Source organism: Drosophila virilis, chromosome 3 (assembly GCF_030788295.1).
Source record: "Drosophila virilis strain 15010-1051.87 chromosome 3, Dvir_AGI_RSII-ME, whole genome shotgun sequence".
NCBI classification, from domain to species: domain Eukaryota; kingdom Metazoa; phylum Arthropoda; class Insecta; order Diptera; family Drosophilidae; genus Drosophila; species Drosophila virilis.
The window spans coordinates 25,406,166-25,429,347 of record NC_091545.1 but is presented as its reverse complement, the minus strand read 5'-3'; the positions used below and the strand labels follow the sequence as shown (position 1 = coordinate 25,429,347).

The 23,182-nt window shown below is 41.7% G+C and overlaps 10 protein-coding genes across 19 annotated transcripts; 5 read left to right on the top strand and 5 right to left on the bottom strand.

The window, feature by feature from the left end:
• Positions 1 to 597: 597 nt before the first annotated feature.
• LOC6622521 (kelch-like protein 40b) lies at positions 598 to 1,806 on the bottom strand. Its single transcript, XM_002048498.4, has 2 exons — positions 1,633 to 1,806; positions 598 to 1,572 (listed from the first exon to the last, which is right to left on the bottom strand). Exons 1-2 carry the CDS (start codon positions 1,641 to 1,643, stop codon positions 630 to 632), a joined length of 954 nt encoding a protein of 317 aa, XP_002048534.1. The 5' UTR covers positions 1,644 to 1,806; the 3' UTR covers positions 598 to 629.
• Positions 1,807 to 2,042: 236 nt separating this feature from the next.
• On the bottom strand, positions 2,043 to 4,221 carry ApepP (Aminopeptidase P). Of its 2 annotated transcripts, none has more exons than XM_002048497.4 (2): positions 4,136 to 4,221; positions 2,043 to 4,062 (listed from the first exon to the last, which is right to left on the bottom strand). In XM_002048497.4, exon 2 carries the CDS (start codon positions 3,989 to 3,991, stop codon positions 2,159 to 2,161), a length of 1,833 nt encoding a protein of 610 aa, XP_002048533.1. In that variant the 5' UTR covers positions 3,992 to 4,062; positions 4,136 to 4,221; the 3' UTR covers positions 2,043 to 2,158. The 2 variants fall into 2 exon arrangements, with proteins under 2 accessions (XP_002048533.1, XP_070064487.1); XM_070208386.1 differs by having other exon boundaries at positions 2,043 to 4,054; positions 4,136 to 4,220.
• A 115-nt stretch (positions 4,222 to 4,336) lies between these two features.
• Positions 4,337 to 5,631, bottom strand: LOC26530568 (uncharacterized). 8 transcript variants are annotated; one of them, XM_032434127.2, is made up of 3 exons: positions 5,562 to 5,615; positions 5,345 to 5,448; positions 4,337 to 5,285 (listed from the first exon to the last, which is right to left on the bottom strand). In XM_032434127.2, the coding sequence occupies exon 3, from the start codon at positions 5,097 to 5,099 to the stop codon at positions 4,431 to 4,433; it is 669 nt and encodes a 222-aa protein (XP_032290018.1). In that variant the 5' UTR covers positions 5,100 to 5,285; positions 5,345 to 5,448; positions 5,562 to 5,615; the 3' UTR covers positions 4,337 to 4,430. The 8 variants fall into 8 exon arrangements, with proteins under 8 accessions (XP_032290018.1, XP_070064488.1, XP_070064492.1 ...); XM_070208387.1 differs by having other exon boundaries at positions 5,558 to 5,609; XM_070208391.1 differs by lacking the exon at positions 5,562 to 5,615 and adding an exon at positions 5,462 to 5,559 and having other exon boundaries at positions 5,345 to 5,397.
• Positions 5,632 to 5,908: 277 nt separating this feature from the next.
• Sod1 (Superoxide dismutase 1) lies at positions 5,909 to 7,096 on the top strand. Its single transcript, XM_002048496.4, has 2 exons — positions 5,909 to 6,071; positions 6,625 to 7,096. Exons 1-2 carry the CDS (start codon positions 6,006 to 6,008, stop codon positions 7,018 to 7,020), a joined length of 462 nt encoding a protein of 153 aa, XP_002048532.1. The 5' UTR covers positions 5,909 to 6,005; the 3' UTR covers positions 7,021 to 7,096.
• On the bottom strand, positions 6,623 to 9,532 carry emei (transmembrane protein 161-like emei). The gene is made up of 6 exons (XM_002048495.4): positions 9,373 to 9,532; positions 8,539 to 9,209; positions 8,221 to 8,478; positions 7,974 to 8,148; positions 7,648 to 7,914; positions 6,623 to 7,591 (listed from the first exon to the last, which is right to left on the bottom strand). Exons 1-6 carry the CDS (start codon positions 9,373 to 9,375, stop codon positions 7,472 to 7,474), a joined length of 1,494 nt encoding a protein of 497 aa, XP_002048531.2. The 5' UTR covers positions 9,376 to 9,532; the 3' UTR covers positions 6,623 to 7,471.
• A 364-nt stretch (positions 9,533 to 9,896) lies between these two features.
• On the top strand, positions 9,897 to 11,670 carry Rrp45 (exosome complex component Rrp45). The gene is made up of 4 exons (XM_002048494.3): positions 9,897 to 10,431; positions 10,492 to 11,079; positions 11,141 to 11,326; positions 11,387 to 11,670. The coding sequence occupies exons 1-4, from the start codon at positions 9,975 to 9,977 to the stop codon at positions 11,425 to 11,427; spliced, it is 1,272 nt and encodes a 423-aa protein (XP_002048530.1). The 5' UTR covers positions 9,897 to 9,974; the 3' UTR covers positions 11,428 to 11,670.
• Positions 11,671 to 13,092: 1,422 nt separating this feature from the next.
• On the top strand, positions 13,093 to 13,837 carry LOC6622268 (uncharacterized). Its single transcript, XM_002048493.4, has 3 exons — positions 13,093 to 13,295; positions 13,352 to 13,468; positions 13,520 to 13,837. Exons 1-3 carry the CDS (start codon positions 13,149 to 13,151, stop codon positions 13,724 to 13,726), a joined length of 471 nt encoding a protein of 156 aa, XP_002048529.2. The 5' UTR covers positions 13,093 to 13,148; the 3' UTR covers positions 13,727 to 13,837.
• Positions 13,838 to 14,846: 1,009 nt separating this feature from the next.
• Positions 14,847 to 15,980, top strand: LOC6623476 (uncharacterized). 2 transcript variants are annotated; one of them, XM_002048491.4, is made up of 3 exons: positions 14,864 to 15,067; positions 15,124 to 15,240; positions 15,292 to 15,646. In XM_002048491.4, exons 1-3 carry the CDS (start codon positions 14,921 to 14,923, stop codon positions 15,496 to 15,498), a joined length of 471 nt encoding a protein of 156 aa, XP_002048527.1. In that variant the 5' UTR covers positions 14,864 to 14,920; the 3' UTR covers positions 15,499 to 15,646. The 2 variants fall into 2 exon arrangements, with proteins under 2 accessions (XP_070064539.1, XP_002048527.1); XM_070208438.1 differs by lacking the exons at positions 15,124 to 15,240; positions 15,292 to 15,646 and adding an exon at positions 15,754 to 15,980 and having other exon boundaries at positions 14,847 to 15,067.
• A 1,259-nt stretch (positions 15,981 to 17,239) lies between these two features.
• Positions 17,240 to 18,163, bottom strand: LOC138911035 (uncharacterized protein DDB_G0287625-like). Its single transcript, XM_070207908.1, has 2 exons — positions 18,159 to 18,163; positions 17,240 to 17,756 (listed from the first exon to the last, which is right to left on the bottom strand). Exons 1-2 carry the CDS (start codon positions 18,161 to 18,163, stop codon positions 17,240 to 17,242), a joined length of 522 nt encoding a protein of 173 aa, XP_070064009.1.
• Positions 18,164 to 18,324: 161 nt separating this feature from the next.
• On the top strand, positions 18,325 to 22,053 carry Hsc70-1 (Heat shock protein 70 cognate 1). Its single transcript, XM_002048489.4, has 3 exons — positions 18,325 to 18,575; positions 18,799 to 19,014; positions 20,221 to 22,053. The coding sequence occupies exons 2-3, from the start codon at positions 18,810 to 18,812 to the stop codon at positions 21,933 to 21,935; spliced, it is 1,920 nt and encodes a 639-aa protein (XP_002048525.1). The 5' UTR covers positions 18,325 to 18,575; positions 18,799 to 18,809; the 3' UTR covers positions 21,936 to 22,053.
• The last annotated feature ends 1,129 nt before the right edge of the window (positions 22,054 to 23,182 follow it).

The window sequence follows — 23,182 nt, the reverse complement described above, 5'->3', positions numbered from 1 at the left end:
CTAAACCTATATATATATATATATATATATATATATATAGAATTATATACGATTGATTATTGTAATGATGTTTAAGATGTTATAGCTATGTGACCGAAATGAGAGAAAATAGGGGTAAAACCAAGCAACCAACCACACAAGTAACAAACAAACAAACAGGCAAATGAATATTATTACCTATCTACATACCTTTACCTATATCGATTTAAATATAAATACAAATATATATCTATATATAAATATATATATATATATATATATATATATATATAAAGTATATACAAAATATTAAAAGTAAAATATCTACAAATTTACGGATACAAATACAAATACATAATAATGCAAACCATCTAAGTATAAAAAACAAAAGCAAATCTAAAAAACAATTGCACTTTATTTCTTAATAATGAAGAAAATCCCATTTAAGTGTTTGGACAAATTGTGTATTAAAACAAAAAAGCAAATGTCAATTTTTGGTCGTTTTATTCCCGAAGATCAGTGCGTGTTAATATCCTTTAATATAATCTATTTAATCTCTAACTAACATAATTTTAGTTTTAAAGCGCAGTTGGATTTTCGCAGTTAAACAAAAGAAGATGGATTTATTGTTATTTATTGATATTTTTCGTTCACATTGCTCGATATTGATTTAATAGAACGTTTAAGCGACTTATACGACGACTCTGAATTTTGTACAATATTTCGTATTTAGCTTCTTGTGTCAGGAACTTTGATTTGCCAGGACCCTCGTAGAACTCGTCGCCAGACATTTTTGTGTAATTGATAGAGCCAAGCAGGCCCTGAACATATGTCTCGTTATGCCTTTGGCAGTCTGGTTTCTCAGATTCCGCATCAATGATTTCCATTTGCTCCTCATTTGTTTCGTCTTTTTTTAGATTTGTATTATTATTTTCGAAATCTCCACTTTTCTGTTTAATGCTGCAATCGACTGTTTCTTTTCCCATTGTGGACTCGTCCAGGAATCCATTCAATTCCAAATACTTGGCGATCATCTTATAACGTTCGATTTCCGTTTTCAATTTGGCGGTTACGGAAATATATTCGGAGAACGCATGATAGCTCAATTGCAGAACTTTGTCGCAAAATAGATACTTATAATGCTTAGAGGTCAGGACAGCAGACACCTCTTTAATAAGGCTCTTGCTATCGAAACTGTGGCCCAGTTCGAATAGATCAATCAAATCCTCCACCTTCATGGACTTGGCCCGTTCGATCAATATGTTCAGACAGTCCTCAATTATGGATGGCACCAGCCAACGATTTCCGCACACGAACAAATCGGTTATGGTTTGCGTGGTGCACTCGTTCAGATTATTCTTATCATATGTGTATATATAGTCGCGGAATATCTTGAAGGTGGTCGGTGATATGTCCTCCAAGTATATGCGGCCGGACAGCGCTTCCTTGAAATCGCCCAGAAACATGCGCTTGAAAAACTCGGACGCATACGACAGTATAAGTTTGTGGCACTTGAATGTTGTGGCGCCGACAATAATAACGCAGTCCGTAAAGCTGGAATCATTGCTCAGATTTTTAGAAGTATCCACCAACCTTAAAATAGATCAGTCAAGATGAATAAATCTGGCGTACAAGTATCGCGGTCAAGCATACCATTTGCTCATGGTTTCGAAGAATATGAAGAAATTCAAGAAAATATTAAAAACAGAATAGGAAATACTGTCTAAGGCCAAGATTAAAAGTCACATCCAAATTTATCGCAAAAGCTTCCGAAAGTGCTGGAAAACGCCGAACACCGCTTCGATAAATCCGAGAATGAGGTTAGAAATTTTGATCGTATAAAACCTTTTGCACCATAATAATTAAACGACTTTTAATTCAATTCGAGATTTATATAGCAAAAATTGCTGCAAGCATAGACTTATTTGCTTTAATAGAAGCTTATTTATTTTCTTTAAATTTATTTGCACAGCATTTGTTTTACAGCACTGACAATTTCTTTAATTCCACCTCCTTAAAAAGTTTAGAAATCGTTGTTTTAATTAAAAACAAAAACTTTTAAATGCAGCAAAACAAGTTAATAAAAAACGTTTATTTAAAGGAAAATTTCAAAAATTATCGTTGCTTGATTTAAAAATCCTCAACTGACATTATAAAATCACATGATATTTTACAATAATTATATGGGATTGGTTTCTTTCTTGAGCCAAGCCAAAGTGAATGAGTCGTCGGATAACAAGGGGGAAAGCGTTTCCCAAACCAACTTATGATAGTCGTTGAGTAATTGAATTTCGTTCTTGGTCAGAAGCTCCTTGATAACCATTTTCGTCTGTTTTGGGCACATGGTGATGGTTTTAAACGTCAGAGCACCGCGGTTGGCAAAATTGTGCTTTCCTTCGGCTGGAACAATTTGTACAATGTCCTCGATGCGTATGCCAAACTCTCCATCCTTATAGAAGCCGGGCTCGTTTGAAATGAACATGTTTTGCTGTAGGCCGGGGTCATCGGGCATTGGCCGAAAGCCGACACCCATTGGACCTTCGTGCACGTTCAGGAAATGTCCAATGCCGTGGCCAGTTCCATGGCCATAGTCTAGGCCGACATCCCAGAGCGCCTTTCTGGCCAACACATCTAAAACCTGACCCTTGGTCTTCGTGGGAAATACTGTTGAGCCGAAAGTTAGTTGACCCTTTAGAACACGCGTATAGGCTTCTTTTTGAAAGTCTGTGGGATTGCCAAAGTGAAAAGTTCGGGTTACATCAGTTGTGCCATCCAGGTACTGGGCGCCAGAGTCACATAGATAGATTTCCTTGTCGTTGATGGGCCGGTTTGTCTCCTTCGCTGGATGATAGTGTATGACCGAACCGTTGGGACCCGAAGAACTAATCGTGGTAAAGCTGAGGCCCATATAGTTGTCCTTAGTCTTTCGAAACGATTCCAATTTATCAGCTCCGGACATTTCATCGACATTCTCGCCCCGCGCCACGGCAGCTTCCAGCCAGGCATAGTACTGGCAGAGCGCCACGCCATCGCGTATGTGGCTCTTGACGAATCCTTCGATTTCCTTGTCATTTTTGATCGCTTTAAATATGGCAATCGGCGTGATATCCTGATGTCGAGCCGATTTCGGCACGAGGCAATTCAGGTACAGGCTGCTCGTTGGCGATATCCAAATTTTGCCTTTTGTTTCGGCCGCAATTTGACGTACGCCATCGCCAATTGATTCATACGGATGTATTAGGATCTTGACATTATTCTCACTTAGATGAGCTTCAAAGTTATCTGGCAGCTTGCTGGAGTCGATATACAAGGCAATCTCATCGTGTGTTACGATCATAAATGCAAAGAATACCGGATTGTAGGCAATATCCGAGCCGCGCATATTAAGGAACCAGGCTATCTCATCCAAAGCGCTGACAACTAAAGCGTTCGTGTTGTGCTGCTTCATTTGGTCACGAGTGCGCTCCCATTTCTTGGCTATTGGCTCGCCGGCAAAGGCCAAATTCAATGTGATGAGATTATTGGATGGACGCGGCGGTTGATCGGCAGCCCAAACCTGATCAATTAAATTTTGCTCGATGCCCACCAAATTACAATTGGCTGCACACAGATCCTTCTCAATGGTTTTCGCTGCACGAAACGAGAACAATCGCGGATCAACGCCCACAGCGCTGCCTCTGGGCAGATTCTTGCCCAGCCATGTGCCAATCGAAGGCGTTGTCGCCAGTCCGTCCTTGACCAACTCCCAATTGGCATCGAGCTGCTTCTCAGCCTGCTGATAATAGCGTCCGTCTGTCCAGAGCAGCGCCTTGTCCTGGGTTATCACTGCTGTTCCCGCCGATCCAGTGAAACCGCTTATAAATGCACGCCTCTCGTCGTGGGCACACTGATATTCGCTCTGATGGGCGTCATCTGATGGCACCACATAGGCACTTATACCGGCCGCTTCCGGTGCATTCGCGCATTGCATCAGCTCCCGGAGCTTTGACAATTTTTGGGTTGTGGCTTTCATTATGCCTCCTTACTGTTGCACTTCGCACGTTCGACACTTGGATAGCTATAAAAATATATATAGCTGGGCAACTATGAGATAAGTGTTATAGTATTTGATAACAAGCTAATCGTAAATTATGAATTGTATACGACAACTGCTTACTTAGTATTTCGCAGCTGCTGCAGTCGTAAAATTTTGCTCTTTCTCGCTTGCTTTTTGCGTGTGCTCAATTTAAGTGTTGATAAACGCAACAACGAAAAGTTATCGATAACAAAAACTGCGGCAATTTTTGAAATTGTTGTTGGTATGTAAATATAGGAGTAAGACAGTTGCCATGACTAATAAAAATATATGTGTAGAAAATTACGGTTTATAAACCTGTTTATTACGTATTCCTGCGTATTGTCAACAAAAAGAATATATTTATTAAACACATTGATATTAATTCACTTAACGCTTAATCGTCTAACATTATAGGTTTTGCGCGGCTTCTTTTCCCAACAATTTTGTATAGGGTTTCATATTTGGATTGATATGTCAGCAATTCAGATTTTCCTGGACCATTGTAGAACTCCTTAACACTCATTTTAGTATAGTCTATGGCAATAAGTAAGGATTTGACGAAATCAGCTTTAAGCTTTCCTTTAATCTCGCTGCTCGCTTTATCATTTTTCACTGACGCTTTTTCGGTATCTGGTTCTATTTTCATATTTTCTGTGCCATTAATCAGTTCATCCTCATTACTGTCCAATTGATTTAGTTCATTTATTTCACGGTTTTCTTTATCGTTTATATCCTTCAGGAATCCGTTAATTTCCAAGTATTTTTCAATCATCCTATAACGTTCAATTTCCGGTCTCATTTTGGCCACCGTGGTCATATATTGAATAAAGATATCCGAGCCAAGCAAAAGGACTCGTTCACATAGCAACTGCTTGAAATGATGAGTCATCATAAGAGAAGTAATTGTCTGAATAAGGGACTTATTGTCGCAGTTATGCGCAAACTCATACAGCTCAATAAGTTCCTCCAGATTCATGGCTCTGGCACGTTCGGTCAGCACGCTCAGACAATCAGAGGTTATTGACGGTACCAGCCATTGATTGCCGCACTCGTACAGATCCATTAGGATAGCATTTTCTGTAGGTAAATCTCCCCCGAAATAGATTACTTGAAATTGCTCAACAGCATGCCCTTAAAGAACTCTGAGGCACTGGACAAAATAATTTTATGGCACTCGAAAGTTGTGGAGCCAACGATAACACGGCAATCCGAAAACTCCGTAGATAAACTACTGAGGACGGGCGCCAACCTTCAATTAAACGAAATTGGCATTCTGTACATTAAAAATAAATAGAAGAATATGGTAACCATTTGTCCATTTTTAGCAAATTTCTAGAGATACGAGTTCCTTCAAGAAGTTTCTGCAATGTCCTTGACATTGATATGGGAAGGCGACTTTTGGAATTCTAAAACTAATATACATACTAGTAAGCAGCGGATACAATAATGATTTTATTGCGCATGCGTTTAATTACGCCGACAACATCTAAAAGACAGTTTTAAAAAGTGATATTTACATACACACCAAATATTCGGAGCACATCCAAGTCTATTAGTTCTGGCACAACATGTTGTTTGGTTAGTGGTTCTAGGCACTTTTGTAGAATATATCGATAAGATTGTTTTCGTAAACGGCCGATAGGCCGTCTCTTTAACGACATTTAAATAAAGCGGTCAAGTTCAATCTACGATAACTATGCAAATGTACGAAAAATTGTCAAAGGTTGTGATTAGCTTATTAATTGAATAAGCAAACGTGTGGCTTGTTAATGGTGTAATGCATTGAATATACATGGCATTGTATGTTTAGTGGTGAAAGCTTACAAACGATATTTCTATCGATAGCTTTTGTGCCCTACCAGTTAGTGACATTAAGCATTCCGTAGCTTGCTCTTCGCACGACAAGTTCAGTGACTAAAATTGTTTAATTGTTTTTCTATCTACGTTTCCGAATAAGCAAAACACAAAAATGGTGGTCAAAGCTGTATGCGTTATCAATGGCGATGCCAAGGGCACAGTTTTCTTCGAACAGGAGGTAAGAGACTGTATATTATCTGCTTTCAACTTGAAACAAATATGGCAGCCCACAAAAACTAAGGTCAATTAGCCGGCCACACCGCACCACACCGAGCTAATAAATGTGTATGCTTGTGTATGTATGTAATTGTGTGTGTATATGTGCATACATATGTGATTGTGGACTGTTGCGGCGCTACTTGAATTTCAATTGCGTGTAGTTTGTGCTGTGTCATCTGATAAATGCATAATTATATAAGCACAACAACATTGCACACATGCATGCCAGAAATGCGCAAGTATGTGTGTACGGTTAAAGGCAAACGGCGAAAATTCAATTCGCCTCTTATACCTCTCTTTAACCGTATACACATTTACTCTTGGCTTAGGTATTGAATTGTTTTCTCGAGCGGATTAGAATATGACCTTAATTTCAACCTACCTTTGCCCAGCTAAAATGTTTCTGTCCTCATGGTTAGTTGATTCAGCTTATCAGCTTGTTGTGGCAGCATTTTAATTGTTCCTATCTCGTTTTAACCCTATGCGTATCTGTTTTCGATCCACTTCAACAGGGCGAGGGTTGCCCCGTGAAGGTTACCGGCGAGGTAACCGGCTTGGCAAAGGGTCAGCACGGCTTCCATGTGCATGAGTTCGGCGACAACACCAATGGCTGCATGTCGTCGGGACCGCACTTCAATCCCTACCAGAAGGAGCATGGCGCACCGACCGACGAGAATCGCCATCTGGGCGATTTGGGCAACATCATCGCCAATGGAGACGGTCCCACTCCCGTGAACATCTGCGATTGCAAGATCACATTGCTCGGCGCCAATAGCATTATTGGACGCACCGTTGTGGTGCACGCCGATCCCGATGACCTGGGCAAGGGCGGACACGAGCTGAGCAAGACAACTGGCAACGCGGGAGCTCGCATTGGCTGCGGTGTCATCGGCATTGCCAAAATCTAAACAACTCTAGAGCCTAAAAGCATTTCAAGCAAATGCATGCATAATAACCCACAAATATATATATATAAATATTGTATATGGATTTAATTTAGTGTATCCACGGCGCGTAAATACGGTTTAAACTTTCGATTGGATATATACGTACATTAAAGAGATTTTCCTTTGTTAGTTGTTCAAAAGCAACCTTTAAGGCAATAAATGGTGTTATCAAATTAAAACTTGCTCTCACTAGGAGCCAGAATTGCTATGAGCAACAATTTTACGTACTAGTCCAAACATTTTATTGGTTTCCAAAATACGTATATAAATTAGTAATATTTACAATTCTTGAAATCTAATTAGTCAAAGCTATGACATATGACTATGAAACAATATCAACGGGTTTAGAAACAAAAACAGGATTTCTAATTTAGAATATGGGTTTGGTGGCGAGTGCTTCTGTTGGCTTCCATTATGTCTTGTTGAAGTAGGACTGATAGACGATGCCCAGTGAAGAAGTGGCAAAGAGCGTAAAGTAGCTCCACCAGGTGGCAAAGCCCAGAAAGCCCTTGTACACTTCCGTGGAGAACACCTGAAAGGTACACATAGCTCAGTTAAAAAAGAACTTTTTGATATGAAAACTCTTACATTTTTCAAACTAGCAAATGAGGCCTGCAATGATTGCGCAGATTCCAGGATATTAAACTCGGCCTCCTCAACATTGGCGTCTTTGGGTGTTGTGGCCAATTCTCCATCGGCGGCACATTCATGCTGCAGCACAGCCGTCTCTTTAAAGATGCCCGTCCACGTAAAGCCGCCCAGGCTCTTGTACATGAGCGTCAGATAAAGACACAATATCAGCGGTGCAGCAAATTGCAACGTAACAACACAGAGATAATAGAAAATTGACGAGATCTGCAAGGCAAAGACAATATATCAGTCGTTAATTATCCAAAGCTTCTTCTGAGGCTTGCCTTCTTTTGGAACTCCACGTTGGTGATGCGTCCAGCCTCCTTGCGCAGATCAAGTATCCTGTCGTAGGCCAAGTTCAGATACGATTGCAAATAGATGGGCATCAGGGCAAAGCGCACAATGACCACAACGACCACCAGCAGCAGGCGCAAGGTTTCAAAAACATGTGGCTTGAGGCTGCAAAAATACAGTACAAGATAGAGATTCAATCAATTTGCTGGGTTGCTCCTGAAGGATCTGATCACTTACAGCGGCTGCTGCATGCCCTGGAACACGCGCACCGTCAAATAGTCGCGACTAATGGGTCTTATCCACAATATGACTAGTATAAAGGGCAGCACAAAACTAACATTTAGTAAAACTTGCAGCAAACGATTGCCGCGACAATATTTCAGCGAATCCCAGTGCATTTTGGCCATGCGCAGGCCGGGAAATGTGAATAGGGAACCGAGCACACCGCAGCTCAATGCGAGAAAGAATTTGACAACAATTTTCGATGCTGGACCACTGCAAAACGGAGAAACGTTATTAATCAATTCAACTAGGAACTTAGATGCTTAAACGCACGACGACGGCAGACCCTGCTCGGTGAGAAATTTCGAGGCGCTGGCATTAAAGCTGGTATAGGCATCCTCCAGACCCGTCTCCAGTATGCGTTCATCAATGATAAGGACAATCATGGCAATTAGTAAATAAACCAGACAGGCCACTATCACCATGGAGCGCTCCCCGATCGATTCCTCGCTTTGGAAATACAGCACAGTCAGCGAGGACAACAGCTTGATGGCAAAGAAGATGACCAGCAGGCACCAGACCATGCTCAGATTAATTTCCTGCTTGAGCGGATAAAAGTAGTGAAAGAGCTCCGAGATGATGTACACAATGGCAGCATAAACGCTGAAGTCCAGCAGCCATTGGTATTCGGTAAAGTAACGCAAATGTATCACGTCCCGCTCCACGACAGGCAGCGTCTCCAGCTCCACTTCTATGCTGCGCGGTATGTGAAACTGTTGCGAGGCGCTGCCATTGCTCAAGCCGTTTGGCTGCTTGTGCTTGCCCTTGGCGGGCCGATCCTTTGGCACGCCGCCCTTGGTGCGCAGCTCGTCGTCCGTGGGATGCAGATAGCGGAACAGCCCGGTGCGGCAGAGTATCCATTTGGCAAAGGAATAATGCGGGCTTAATTTCTGTATGACGCTGACCATTACCAGCGTAATGACTAATTGGGCGCCCAGTATGGCCTAGAAGCATATAATTACCATTAAGTATCACAGCCAACAATTGTTTCTGTCATATATATATAAATATTTTTGGGTCAATTCTATTTTTGGTCATTTATTATGTACATTTCATTTTTCCGGGCAAACGTTGCCCTTTAGTTGTGTGGTTCATGCAATTACTTACCATGATTTTGTGCTGCGATGTGTTATGTGTCTTATGTAGATGCGCGCATGTAACGAAACGTGCTAATTGATGTTTTAATTAATTCATGTTTCCTAATTTAAAGAAGTAATGTGAATCTAGTTGTGATTTACCGAATCGCTTGGAATTTTTTGGATCGAACGACTACTTCAAATGAACTGTTAGCTGGTTCCTATTGTTTGCACTGCTTGCTGAATGTTATGTTGGCGGCAATTTAACATTTCAATGTATGTTAAGACCATGTAACGAAACATGCTAAGTAATGTTTTCATTATTTCGTCTCCCCTAATTAAAAGAAGTAGTAATGCGAATCTAGTTGAGTTTTACCAAATCGCTTGGAACTTTTTGAATCGAACGACTACTTCAAATAAACTGATAGCTTACACTGCTTGCTAAATGTTATGTTGGCGGCAGCTTAACCTTTCAACGTATGTTAAGACCAGTATGTGCTGCTTCTATCGATATATTTCATTTCATTCATTTTTATCTGAAAATACATCGATATATCAATGTGTTCATACATCCCTGATTGATGCACGTTTTTTAATGCCGGCACAAATAAAAGTAAAGATTAGTAGAAAATTATGTTTATGAATGCAAATCTTTTTGAGCCGGGAAAATCGAAGCCGGAACGCAACTTTATACAGGGTGCAGTTAAGCAGAATACCCGCTTCGATGGCCGCAAATCAAACGAATTTCGCGACGTAAAACTTACCTTTGGCGCCGACTGGGGCACTGTCGCGGTGTCCATTGGCGAAACAAAGGTGTTGGCACAGGTCAGCTGTGACATTGGTACGCCGTCAAGTGCGCGGGCCAACGAGGGCACGTTGTTTCTGAATGTGGACATCAAGGGCGTGGCATTTCTGGACGAAGCTCAGGCGACACACGATCAGCGCTTCCTAACACTCAACTCCCTTTTGGAGCGGACGTTCAAGAGTTCGCGTTGCCTGGACCTGGAGTCCCTTTGCATCGCTGTTGAGCAGAGTGTGTGGTGTGTGCGGGTGGATATCAATGTACTAAACCACGACGGCAATCTTTATGGTGCGTTGAAATAGCTGACAATGACAAGATAAAAACGGTATTCAAATGCTTCAATTGTAGATGCCAGTACCATTGCGGCGCTGGCCGCTCTGATGCACTTTCGCCGGCCTGAGGTCTCCTACGTGGAGGAGGAAATTCGCACGTTTAGCGAAAGAGAGCGCGAGCTGTTGCCGTTGCTCTTCCTGCACTATCCCGTGAGCGTCACCTATTGCGTATACAAAAGCAGCTCGCAGCCATTGGTGGATCCAACGCTGCTGGAGGAAAACGCCGCGGACTCGGTCATTGTATTGAGCTTTAACTCCTATCAGGAGCTGTGCACGCTCAACGCTGGCGGCACCGCGCCCACCAATGTGCGAACCATCATGCAGTGTGCACGCAGCGCAGCCAGCCGCTCCAAGGCGCTGGTGCAGTTCATACGCAAAGCACTAGAGTTAGATGCGGAGCGTCGACAGCAGCCCAACCAGGTGGCCGGTTTAGTTGATCTCCTTAACGAAAGCGCACCCCAGTTGAGCTTTAAACATCTGATGGCAGAGCAAGGGCAGACGGAAACGAACAAGGCAGACCAGTTAAGTGGTGATGAACCCATGCAGTTACAAGAAACAGTTTCCGAGGAACAGACTACAGACACGTCCACACAGAAGATACCCGGTAAAACCTTAGCAGAGTACGACCAGGCTATATTAATTATTCTCCGTTTCACATTGCACAGAACCCCAAATGGACGACAGCAGCTGGTTGCCGCAGGAGCAAAATCTCTCGGAGGAGCAACAGGTGGATGGCGTACAACTGAGCTCAAAGCAAGAAGTGCCGACAACTGCCAAGGCGGGCAAGTCCAAGCCCAATCGCGGCAAAAACAAGTTTGTCAAGAAGCAGCCACCGACACCAAGAAAACAAAGTACGTAGCACTTTTATTATGCCTTACCTTATTAGAAATCTTAACAAAAACTATTTGCAGATCAAAGCGATTCGGAGGAGGAAGTCACGCAAATCATTTGATAGATAGTTTAGTGTTCATATAAATAAAATTTATACTTTATATACGCTTAAGACAAAGTTTAGTATAAGTATAACTTTAGATAATTTAGTTAAAATATGAAAAGTTTTTTAATGTATCATAAACAAGTCGGCCGTAGTATATGGAGCAGCCCATGAATAATTGACACTGGTGCTATAATGCTCGGCAGAGATTGTGTTAAAAAAGATAAACAAATAAATAGGCTGGCAAGAGCTAAAGCTAAATAGGGCTATTATTATTATATATAGATATGTATATACCATGTACGAATCGCAATTATTGGTAAAGATCTTGGAGCTGCGCTCATTTCTCAGTGCATACCTTTTCCTAAGTCCTAAGACCTAAGTCAAGTATTTTACTATCAGACAAGCGAGTAAGATCGGCTTTAGTCGGGCCAAGATGTTAACTCCAAATTAACTGCATTTCCTGTACTACCTTGCACCGCCAATTTAACCTAACAATTTGGCATTGGCATTTCTATAATCTAGTTTCTATGTAAGGCTATGAAAATGCTAAGAGCTTGAAACTTTTAACCATTTGTTAAATTTTTAAAAAAAGACAAAGCTATCTTAGTTGACATGATGTTCTGCGCGTTAACAACAAGATGGCAAAGAGTTTAGATTCTTGTTAAAGTTGCCTCGTTTTGGAAAACAATTTCTTAATTGTGCTCAACATTTTCATTTTTATATTTAATTGTCATGTAGTCTCACAAGTTAATAGTAAAAACATTTAACCAGGCCAAAGAAGCTTTTACATTTAATTCTTCTTTGTGGATAGGCCGGGCGAATAATCAAGTTGCACCAGTTGTTTCCCCTCCAGCAGCGTTTCAACTTCGGAGTGGGCGCAATTGTTGTCGGAACAGGAGTCGTCGTGGGAGCATGAGTTGTCGTTGTCGTCGTTGGAGCAACTGTTGTTGTCGTTGGAGCTGCTGTTGTACTCTGAGCCGACACCATCTGAATAAAGGCTAAGGCCATCAGCGGGAAGACCACAAAGTATTTCATTTTTAATTTTTGGGATATTGATGTTGCTTGAGTTATGATATTTTGAAACATGGCTCTGCTCTTTTATAGAGATTTTGATAAGGAACCGTGATGGTATACATTATTATATATTTATTTTTACTGTGCGAAGCAAATAAGACCTAGTTCAAGGTGTTTGAGCTATATTAATTTAGTTCAAATAACGCTTGACTTGTAGTTTGACAGCAAGAGTTCTGTTTTTAAACAATGCTGTGCAAATAGAGTAGAATTTGTGAGATAAACGTCTATATATATTAGGTAGGTACTCAATTCCTATATTTACAAAATTATCTATTTAACAATAATGCCCATTGCGGAATACTAAGCTATTTCGGGGCTTCGCCTAGAAGTATGCTCTACTTTTTTTCGATTTAGAATTCTGTATTGGATTTTGAATTCTGTTGTCAGAGAGTCAGACATGCTTTTTATTATAATTTAATCTCCAACCTTTTCGCATTAACAACTAAACTTACAACAGGGAAAGAATTTGGGAACAAATGCACAGTGCCTTACACTCGAGATTTTTGTGCTTCGCCTAGAAGTATGCTATACTTTTTTGAATGGGCTTGGGATTTTGAATTCTGTTGACAAAGCGTCAGACATGCTTTTCATTATAAATCCATCTCTAACTTTTTCACATTAAAAACCAAACGTACAAAATTCCAGTAGAAAAAAAAAAGAATATGGGAACAAACGCACAGTGCCTTACACCCAAGATCCTCGATCTGGGCAAATGGGATTCAAGGGCAATTAGGCACTACAGTACCTTGCCACGCATTCAGAAGCAATTGCGCAGGGGCAACTGGACGTACATACAGGAACATCCAGAGGTAAATTTCGATATTAGCCACAATCTGATCTAACTGCACATTGATTGGCTTTAAAGATACGCGCCATCATACGTGTCATAATGCAGCACGTGATCAATGCCAATCCGGATAATGTACGGGAGTGTATAGCCGATTTCTTTAATTGCGGCCGCACCCCTTTGCTGGTGCCTATGGTAATTTAGTGCGTCTTGAAAATGTTTCGGTATCTAATGACAGCTCCGTAGATAAACACGCAATTAAAGTACGTGAAGGAACAGCTACAGCGCGGACGCTGGAGCAAGTTTGATGCGGAAACGTTGTTCATGGAGAGTCCCTCCACCCATTCGCTCTTATCGGCAGCTTCGACTGACTTCAATGTGCATCCCGTGCTCACCTATGCCCTCGTCTTCAAGAAACCCGACGAATGTGGCATTGATAAACCGCCTTATTGACAATCCCTCCAATCGAATGTGTCATATCACATGCACATATCTAAGTTTATTTTTATGGCTGCATTTCGGCTAATTTTTCAAAAATAAATATGGTTTATATGGTTAAAGAGAGCTGACCTCTGGCAGTTATTGTTGAAATTTAAAAGCATTTTTTTGTTTTTAATGTTCATATATTCGTCAAATTCGTCAAGTTAATAGTAAAAACACTTCACTCGGCCAAATAAGCTTTTACATTTAATTCTTCTTTGTGGATAGGCCGGGCGAATAATCAAGTTGCACCAGTTGTTTCCCCTCCAGCAGCGTTTCAACTTCGGAGTGGGCGCAATTGTTGTCGGAACAGGAGTCGTCGTGGGAGCATGAGTTGTCGTTGTCGTCGTTGGAGCAACTGTTGTCGTCGTTGGAGCAACTGTTGTTGTCGTTGGAGCTGCTGTTGTACTCTGAGCCGACACCATCTGAATAAAGGCTAAGGCCATCAGCGCGAAGACCACAAAGTATTTCATTTTTAATTTTTGGGATATTGATGTTGCTTGAGTTATGATATTTTGAAACATGGCTCTGCTCTTTTATAGAGATTTTGATAAGGAACCGTGATTGTATACATTATTATATATTTATTTTACAAGTGTGCGAAGCAAATAAGACCTAGTTCAAGGTGTTTGAGCTATATTAATTTAGTTCAAATAACGCTTGACTTGTAGTTTGACAGCAAGAGTTCTGTTTTTAAACAATGCTGTGCAAATAGAGTAGAATTTGTGAGATAAACGTCTATATATATTAGGTAGGTACTCAATTCCTATATTTACAAAATTATCTATTTAACAATAATGCCCATTGCGAAATACTAAGCTATTTCGGGGCTTCGCCTAGAAGTATGCTCTACTTTTTTCGATTTAGAATTCTGTATTGGATTTTGAATTCTGTTGTCAGAGAGTCAGACATGCTTTTTATTATAATTTAATTTCCAACCTTTTCACATTAACAACTAAACTTACAACCGAGAAAGAATTTGGGAACAAATGTACAGTGCCTTACACTCGAGATTTTTGTGCTTCGCCTAGAAGTATGCTATACTTTTTTGAATGGGCTTGGGATTTTGAATTCTGTTGTCAGACATGCTTTTCATTATAAATCCATCTCTAACTTTTTCACATTAAAAACCAAACGTACAAAATTCCAGTAGAAAAAAAAAAGAATATGGGAACAAACGCACAGTGCCTTACACCCAAGATCCTCGATCTGGGCAAATGGGATTCAAGGGCAATTAGGCACTACAGTACCTTGCCACGCATTCAGAAGCAATTGCGCAGGGGCAACTGGACGTACATACAGGAACATCCAGAGGTAAATTTCGATATTAGCCACAATCTGATCTAACTGCACATTGATTGGCTTTAAAGATACGCGCCATCATACGTGTCATAATGCAGCACGTGATCAATGCCAATCCGGATAATGTACGGGAGTGTATAGCCGATTTCTTTAATTGCGGCCGCACCCCTTTGCTGGTGCCTATGGTAATTTAGTGCGTCTTGAAAATGTTTCGGTATCTAATGACAGCTCCGTAGATAAACACGCAATTAAAGTACGTGAAGGAACAGCTACAGCGCGGACGCTGGAGCAAGTTTGATGCGGAAACGTTGTTCATGGAGAGTCCCTCCACCCATTCGCTCTTATCGGCAGCTTCGACTGACTTCAATGTGCATCCCGTGCTCACCTATGCCCTCGTCTTCAAGAAACCCGACGAATGTGGCATTGATAAACCGCCTTATTGACAATCCCTCCAATCGAATGTGTCATATCACATGCACATATCTAAGTTTATTTTTATGGCTGCATTTCGGCTAATTTTTCAAAAATAAATATGGTTTATATGGTTAAAGAGAGCTGACCTCTGGCAGTTATTGTTGAACTTTAAAAGAATTTTTTTGTTTTTAATGTTCATATATTCGTCAAATTCGTCAAGTTAATAGTAAAAACACTTCACTCGGCCAAATAAGCTTTTACATTTAATTCTTCTTTGTGGATAGGCCGGGCGAATAATCAAGTTGCACCAGTTGTTTCCCCTCCAGCAGCGTTTCAACTTCGGAGTGGGCGCAATTGTTGTCGGAACAGGAGTCGTCGTGGGAACATGAGTTGTCGTTGTCGTCGTTGGAGCAACTGTTGTCGTCGTTGGAGCAACTGTTGTTGTCGTTGGAGCTGCTGTTGTACTCTGAGCCGACACCATCTGAATAAAGGCTAAGGCCATCAGCGCGAAGACCACAAAGTATTTCATTTTTAATATTTGGGATATTGATGTTGCTTGCGTTATGATATTTTGAAACATGGCTCTGCTCTTTTATAGAGATTTTGATAAGGAACCGTGATGGTATACATTATTATATATTTATTTTACAAGTGTGCGAAGCAAATAAGACCTAGTTCAAGGTGTTTAAGCTAAGTTAATTTAGTTCAAATAACAATTGACTTGTAAATGTTTGACAGCAAGAATTCGAATATCCGCGTCTACCTGTCAACAATGCTGTGCAAATAGAGAATTTGTTAGATAAACGTCTATATAAAGGTATACAATTCCTATATTTACAAAATTATTTTTATAACAATAATGCCCCTTGGTGGAATGCTTTACTATTTCGGGGCTTCGCTGGAAGTATGCTTTTTTTCGAATAAGCTTGATAGGGATTTTGAATTCTGTTTTTAAAGTATCAGACATGTTGTTCATTGTACTTCAGTCTCTAACTTTTTACAGCTAAACTTACAAAATTCTAATAGGATATTATAATTATTATGCTTTACATCAAAGATTTTGGTGCTTCGCCTAGAAGTATGCTCTACCTTTTTATAATGTTTTTGTGCAAACAGCCGGAAGGAAGCATGTCCGACCCCATAAAGTACATGTATATATTCTTGATCAGCGTCAACAGCCGTGTCGACTTAGCCATGTTCGTCTGTCTGCCCGACTGTATGTATGAAGCAAGGAGCTAGAGAAATTTTAGCAATTGCGATTGTTTTCTGTGCTGCTATATTAAGTTGGTTTTTTCTCAATGTTACACAATTATTGGTGTGGCTTGCAGTGGCAAATAATGCGGTCTGCCGCGAGATCGAGCTCTACCGGGGAAACTTTGTTGTTTTTTTTTTTTGCTGGTATGGCTATTGAGTAGAGTCATCAGCAAGTTATTCGGTCAGTTGCAAGTTCAAACTCTGCCAAGGGAACTCTTTTTTATATTTTATCTTTATTACTTGAAACGAGCGCGTTGCACGAACTGCATTTGGCGTTAGAATAAGAAGGTTCAAGGTATTCACTAGTCGGGAGCCCCTCTAGAACCTCTTGTTTAATTTTTTAATTTCAAATTTTCAGATAGTCTTGCAAATTAAATGTAAAAACATTTCACTCGTCCAAAGAAACGTTTGCATTTCATTCTTCTTTGCGGACGTGGCGGGCGAACAACTAAGTTGCACCAGTTGTTTCCCCTCCAGCAGCGTTTTATCTTCGGAGTGGGCGCAATTGTTGGCGCATTAGTTGTTGTCGTGGGAGCAGGTGTTGTTGCAGTCGTTGGAGCAGGTGTTGTCGTCGTCGGAGCAACTGTTGTCGTCGTCGTCGGAGCAATTGTTGTCGTCGTCGGAGCGACTGTTGTGGTTGTAGGAGCGACTGTTGTCGTCGTCGGAGCGACTGTTGTTGTTGTTGGAGCAACTGTTGTTGTCGTCGGAGCAACTGTTGTCGTCGTTGGAGCAACTGTTGTCGTCGTCGGAGCGACTGTTGTCGTCGTTGGAGCAACTGTTGTCGTCGTCGGAGCAACTGTTGTCGTCGTCGGAGCGACTGTTGTTGTCGTCGGAGCAACTGTTGTCGTCGTTGGAGCAACTGTTGTCGTCGTTGGAGCAACTGTGGTCGTCGTTGGAGCAACTGTTGTCGTCGTCGGAGCGACAGTTGTTGTCGTCGGAGCAACTGTGGTTGTCGTTGGAGCTGCGGTTGTTGTTGTTGTTCTCCTCTGAGCCGACACCGTCAGAGTAAAGGCTAAAATCATCAGTGTAGAGACTATAAAGAATTTCATTTTGAATAGTTAGGATATTGGTGTTGCTTTACAAATGATTGCAAAGTTGTGATATGATATTTTGAGACGTGACATTTCTTTTTTATAGTGTTTTTGCTTCCGAATAGTGCGGTATTTTCTATTTATTTAATGACAACTGTTCGGAAGTAGCTGTTGTTAAGTATGTCAAATCTTTTGGTTTTGCTTACAGGTTATTGAAATTGTTTGACATCAGCAAATAGGCGCATGTTTTACAAAATGCTGACAAGTTGAATTTAGGCTCAGTTGAATAAATATATATGCAGCAAACTCTTAAGAGAATGGTAATATAAATCTTACTACTTGTATGTTAATGGCCTTAGGTATGTGCAAGTGTTATACTTCGAACTGTATAACAGTCGATTAACCTCATTCTGATAATTACATGCATAGATATGTTTGCCACTGTTAAGCCTTGAAGGCATGTGTGAAGCCTATGCTAAATTTAACATTAATATGTTATGTTGCTGTTAAGCCATTTGGATTGCACATTTTGTATGCAAATTTGTTGCTAAAGTGTGGCTGGCAGTTTATTTGTGGCACTTGTGGCGGTTGCATGTTTGAAAAATCGTGTGAATTACGCTCCTTTTGTTGTTGAACGGTCTGATGAGTATTCTAGATTCTCATTCTGGCAACGTGATTACAAACAGCAGACGCTGTGGAGCTGCAAAGAGAGAAAACGCTCGAATTCCTGCGAATTTTGACATTCGTTCTTTTGTTTTTGATCATATCCCTGTATCTATATCGTTTTGCATTTTAAACAAAAAACTGGCGTAGTATTTTGGGTAAGTTTTCCACCCCATTTGGGCTATTGTGTAATATACTAAGTACCTTGATTTTAATATCATTTTCGGTTTCATTTCTCGCTCCCTCCCTCTCTCTCGCTCTCTCTCTCTATCTCTCTTGCTCTGACACACTTGTCTCGTATACTCGCATACCTATCTACATATGTGCTCTGGCCGGGTGGACCTTGACGTCGTCTTTCTCGTGGTGGTGGTCTAATTAAAGCCGCAGCAAATATGCCCAAATTACCAGCAGTTGGCATTGATCTTGGTACAACATATTCGTGTGTCGGCGTCTTTCAGCATGGCAAAGTTGAGATCATTGCCAACGATCAGGGCAACCGGACCACGCCCAGCTATGTGGCCTTTACGGAGTCGGAGCGTCTCATTGGCGATGCGGCCAAAAATCAGGTGGCCATGAATCCAAATAATACAATTTTCGGTGAGTTGCAGCTCTCAATTATCTTCGTTTATTTGCAACATTTTCATGAATGAAACATGCGCAAATTTAGGATATCTCTTTCTTGTTTTTTTTTTTTTTTTTTAGATTTTATTTTGGGAATACTTATAGATGCACGGCTAGTTTGGCTGCTCTTGCATGCAGCCAGGCCAGCTAAGAGTAGTTGTTGGCCCAAATGTATTTTATGCACATTTCACGCAACCCGCCCGCAACACCTCGACGCGCTCTCCCTTCCTCTTTAATGAGCCGCATTCACTTGTTGTGTCAGTTCTTTTGGCTACGCCGCCTGCCGCCTCGCTCCTCCTCCCGCCTCGCTGCTCCTCCCGCTGCATGTTTATTAGCATAATTTGTGTCAGCGCATTTCTGTGGCGAACATTTCATGGTTCCACCAACTGTGAGCCAAACAAAAATATATACAAATAGAATATATTAACCTGACAATATTTACAATCCGAATTGAGGACGGACCTGCGCCCGCTGCCATTGACTTTATGAGGAGCATAGAATGGAGGAGGTGAATCTATGAAGAAGTAGTTAACCTCAATTTCCTGGCAGATGTTTTCGACTTTATGAGTAGAATAGAATACAGGAAGATTCCCGGCAGATCTTTTCCAGACTAGGTTCCGACTAGGTTATATTACTGCTTAAATGGGAAATGGGGCTTCATTTTGGAAACTGAACATAAATGAAAAGTTTGTTCTATTAAAAGGCTTAAAGCTCTTCCCGGAGCGCATTTGTTGCATCTGAAAAACTATAGAATGTTGCCTACTTGATGCTTGGTCCAATTATATTAACTCTATAGCTATAGTTGAAGCGAATGATCTGTGACGCTGAAACAGATTCTGTCGTAATGTTCGGCTTGTCTGTGAATTCTTTGGGTTGACTGCATCCTTCTACATCGATTGATTGCCTTGCTCACATACCTTTTCTCCAGTGCGCCCTTGAGATTTGTGCAGGTCTAATGCAAGACATGTTTTCTTTTTTGTACTTTCATTTCAGTCTCAGAGTCCACATAAATCTGCCCTGCCCCGAACCCGCCTAGCCTAAGCCTAGACCTGCGCCTAGATTCTCGAGTTGCTATAAGTTTAGTACAATTTGTTGAAACCCCGTCCATTCTGTTTGTTAGTTAATAAAGATAAAAACCCGATTGTGATATGTTCCACTGTTCCGTCCGGGATTGTCTTACAGATGCCAAACGGCTGATTGGACGCAAATTCGACGATGCAACGGTGCAGAGCGACATGAAGCATTGGCCCTTTGAGGTCATCTCGGAGAATGGCAAGCCGCGCATACGCGTCGAATACAAGGGTGAGAAGAAGTCGTTCTATCCGGAGGAGGTGTCCTCCATGGTGCTGACCAAGATGAGAGAAACAGCTGAGGCGTATCTGGGCGGCACGGTTACCGATGCGGTGGTCACAGTTCCGGCCTATTTCAATGATTCGCAGAGGCAGGCGACCAAGGACGCGGGCACCATAGCCGGGCTCAATGTGCTGCGCATCATCAATGAGCCGACGGCGGCGGCGATTGCCTATGGCCTGGACAAGCAGGGCACCAGTGAGCGCAATGTGCTCATTTTCGATTTGGGTGGCGGCACCTTCGATGTCTCCGTGCTGACCATCGAGGACGGCATCTTTGAGGTGAAGGCCACGGCCGGCGATACCCATCTGGGCGGAGAGGACATTGATAATCGCATGGTCAACCACTTTGTGCAGGAGTTCCAGCGCAAGCACAAGCGTGATCTCAGCCAAAGTAAGCGCGCCCTGCGACGTCTGCGCACCGCCTGTGAGCGCGCCAAGCGTACCCTGTCCTCCTCTAGCCAGGCCAACATCGAGATCGATTCACTGTTCGAGGGCATCGACTTTTATACGTCCGTAACGCGTGCCCGCTTTGAGGAGCTTAACGGGGATCTGTTTCGCAGCACCATGGAGCCGGTGGCCAAGGCTCTGCGAGATGCCAAAATGGACAAGGGTCAGATACATGACATAGTGCTGGTGGGTGGTTCCACCAGGATACCCAAGGTGCAGCGTTTGCTGCAGGACTTCTTCAACGGCAAGGAGCTGAACAAGTCCATCAATCCGGACGAGGCTGTCGCCTACGGCGCTGCCGTCCAGGCAGCCATACTTCATGGCGACACATCAGAGGCTGTGCAGGATCTGCTCCTGCTCGATGTAACGCCACTCTCGCTGGGCATCGAGACGGCCGGCGGTGTGATGACCGCGCTGATCAAGCGCAACTCGACCATACCCACCAAGCAGACACAGATCTTCACCACCTATGCGGACAATCAGCCCGGCGTACTGATACAGGTTTACGAGGGTGAGCGGGCCATGACCAAGGACAACAATATACTTGGCAAATTTGAGCTGACGGCCATACCGCCAGCGCCGCGTGGTGTGCCACAAATCGAGGTAACCTTTGACATAGACGCCAATGGAATACTCAATGTTAGTGCGGCTGAGAAGTCAACGGGCAAGGTGAATCGCATCACCATTACCAATGACAAGGGCCGGCTCTCCAAGGAGGACATTGAGCGCATGGTGAACGAGGCCGAATCGTACCGCCAGGAGGACGATCAGCAGCGAGCGCGTGTCGATGCCAAAAACCAATTGGAAAGCTATTGCTTTCACATTCGAGCCACGCTCGAGGATGAGCAGCTGCGCAGCCGCATCAGCGATGCGGACAGGGAGACGATCGCCCAGAAGTGCAACGAGACCATCAGCTGGCTGGATGCTAATCAGCTGGCCGAGCAGCAGGAGTTCGAGCACAAGCAACAGGAGCTGGAGCGCATCTGTAATCCCATCATGACCAGACTCTATCAGGGCGCTGGCATGCCGCCGCCCGCACAGAATTCCGGCGGCGGTGCCGGCGGTGCCGGTGGCCCGACCATCGAGGAAGTCGACTAATTGCTCAAATTATTGTTATTGTAGCAACTAATTTGTTAGCCCCCTCCCCCGTCAATATACCCACCCCCCGAACAAAATTATAGAGTATCCAATTAAAAGTATCTTTACCAACCGAGAACTTATGGCCTTTTGCTCTCAGTAATTAGATCTAAAAGGCATTTGCAAATTTCTGTACAAACTTTTCTTTAATATACTTTATTTTCAAACTTATCAACTATTTCACAAAATTACGGAGTCTGTCTGCCATGTCACGTGCCAGTGTATATATGAATGCTAGGGTATATCATTATTGATCGCACGATAAACTACACGTAATAATAATTAACATTTAAATCGTTGAACAACCGAGTTACTATTGGGTCAAACGATTAGTTTTATTCACTATAAAACTAAGAACTACAAAATAAAAATCAAGAAAATAATATAAAGCACATCTATATGTGGGCATTATATATGAGTATTCCAGTTGCTTCTTTCACTCGGAGTTAAGCTGTATAAATTATAAAATAAATACACAATTTGCTCGATTTGGATATGTTTCCACCTCCCTTATGGGTCAGAAGATATGTAACAAATGTCAAAGACATAGTCCCAACAAATCGAAACACAGATAACATTTTAACTTTGGTAGGATCGAACAGAAGCTTGAACAACCATTTAGGCAAATACTAGAATATCAGTTAATCTGGTAGAAGTATAATAGTATTTGGATAGTGTCTAGTACATTTCGTTTATTGTATTCAGTTTGAAACGCCTGTGTAGAAAATGCATAAATGAAAATGGATGCTCTAAATCGAAGCAACATATCCCTATAAGGATGTCAACACTAATATTTGTCTAGAACGGATGCTTGTATTATGTTAATTTGTTTAACAATCAACTAGCTTAACCCTCCACCTGAACATTCATGTTTTCTATATATAGTAGGTACTAATTATTTGGTAGATAATACAGATATGATTTGTACAACAAACACTGCAAAAGCTTTCAATAACATACGAGACTTTTTTTTTTTACTTGGAACCTAGTCTAAGGAAACTAAAGAACTTTCAAAACTTTTGCAATGCTGGCAAGTGTCTCATTTAAGATCGACAAATATATACATACATTATATATCAGAGTTTTGAATATCTATGAAATTCAGAATATATATAACTTAAAATCAAATAGGAGTAGCACAATTTTGTTTTTGTTTTGTTGTATTCAACAATTTTTGAAAATTTACTAGACTTTCGATTTGGGTAAAC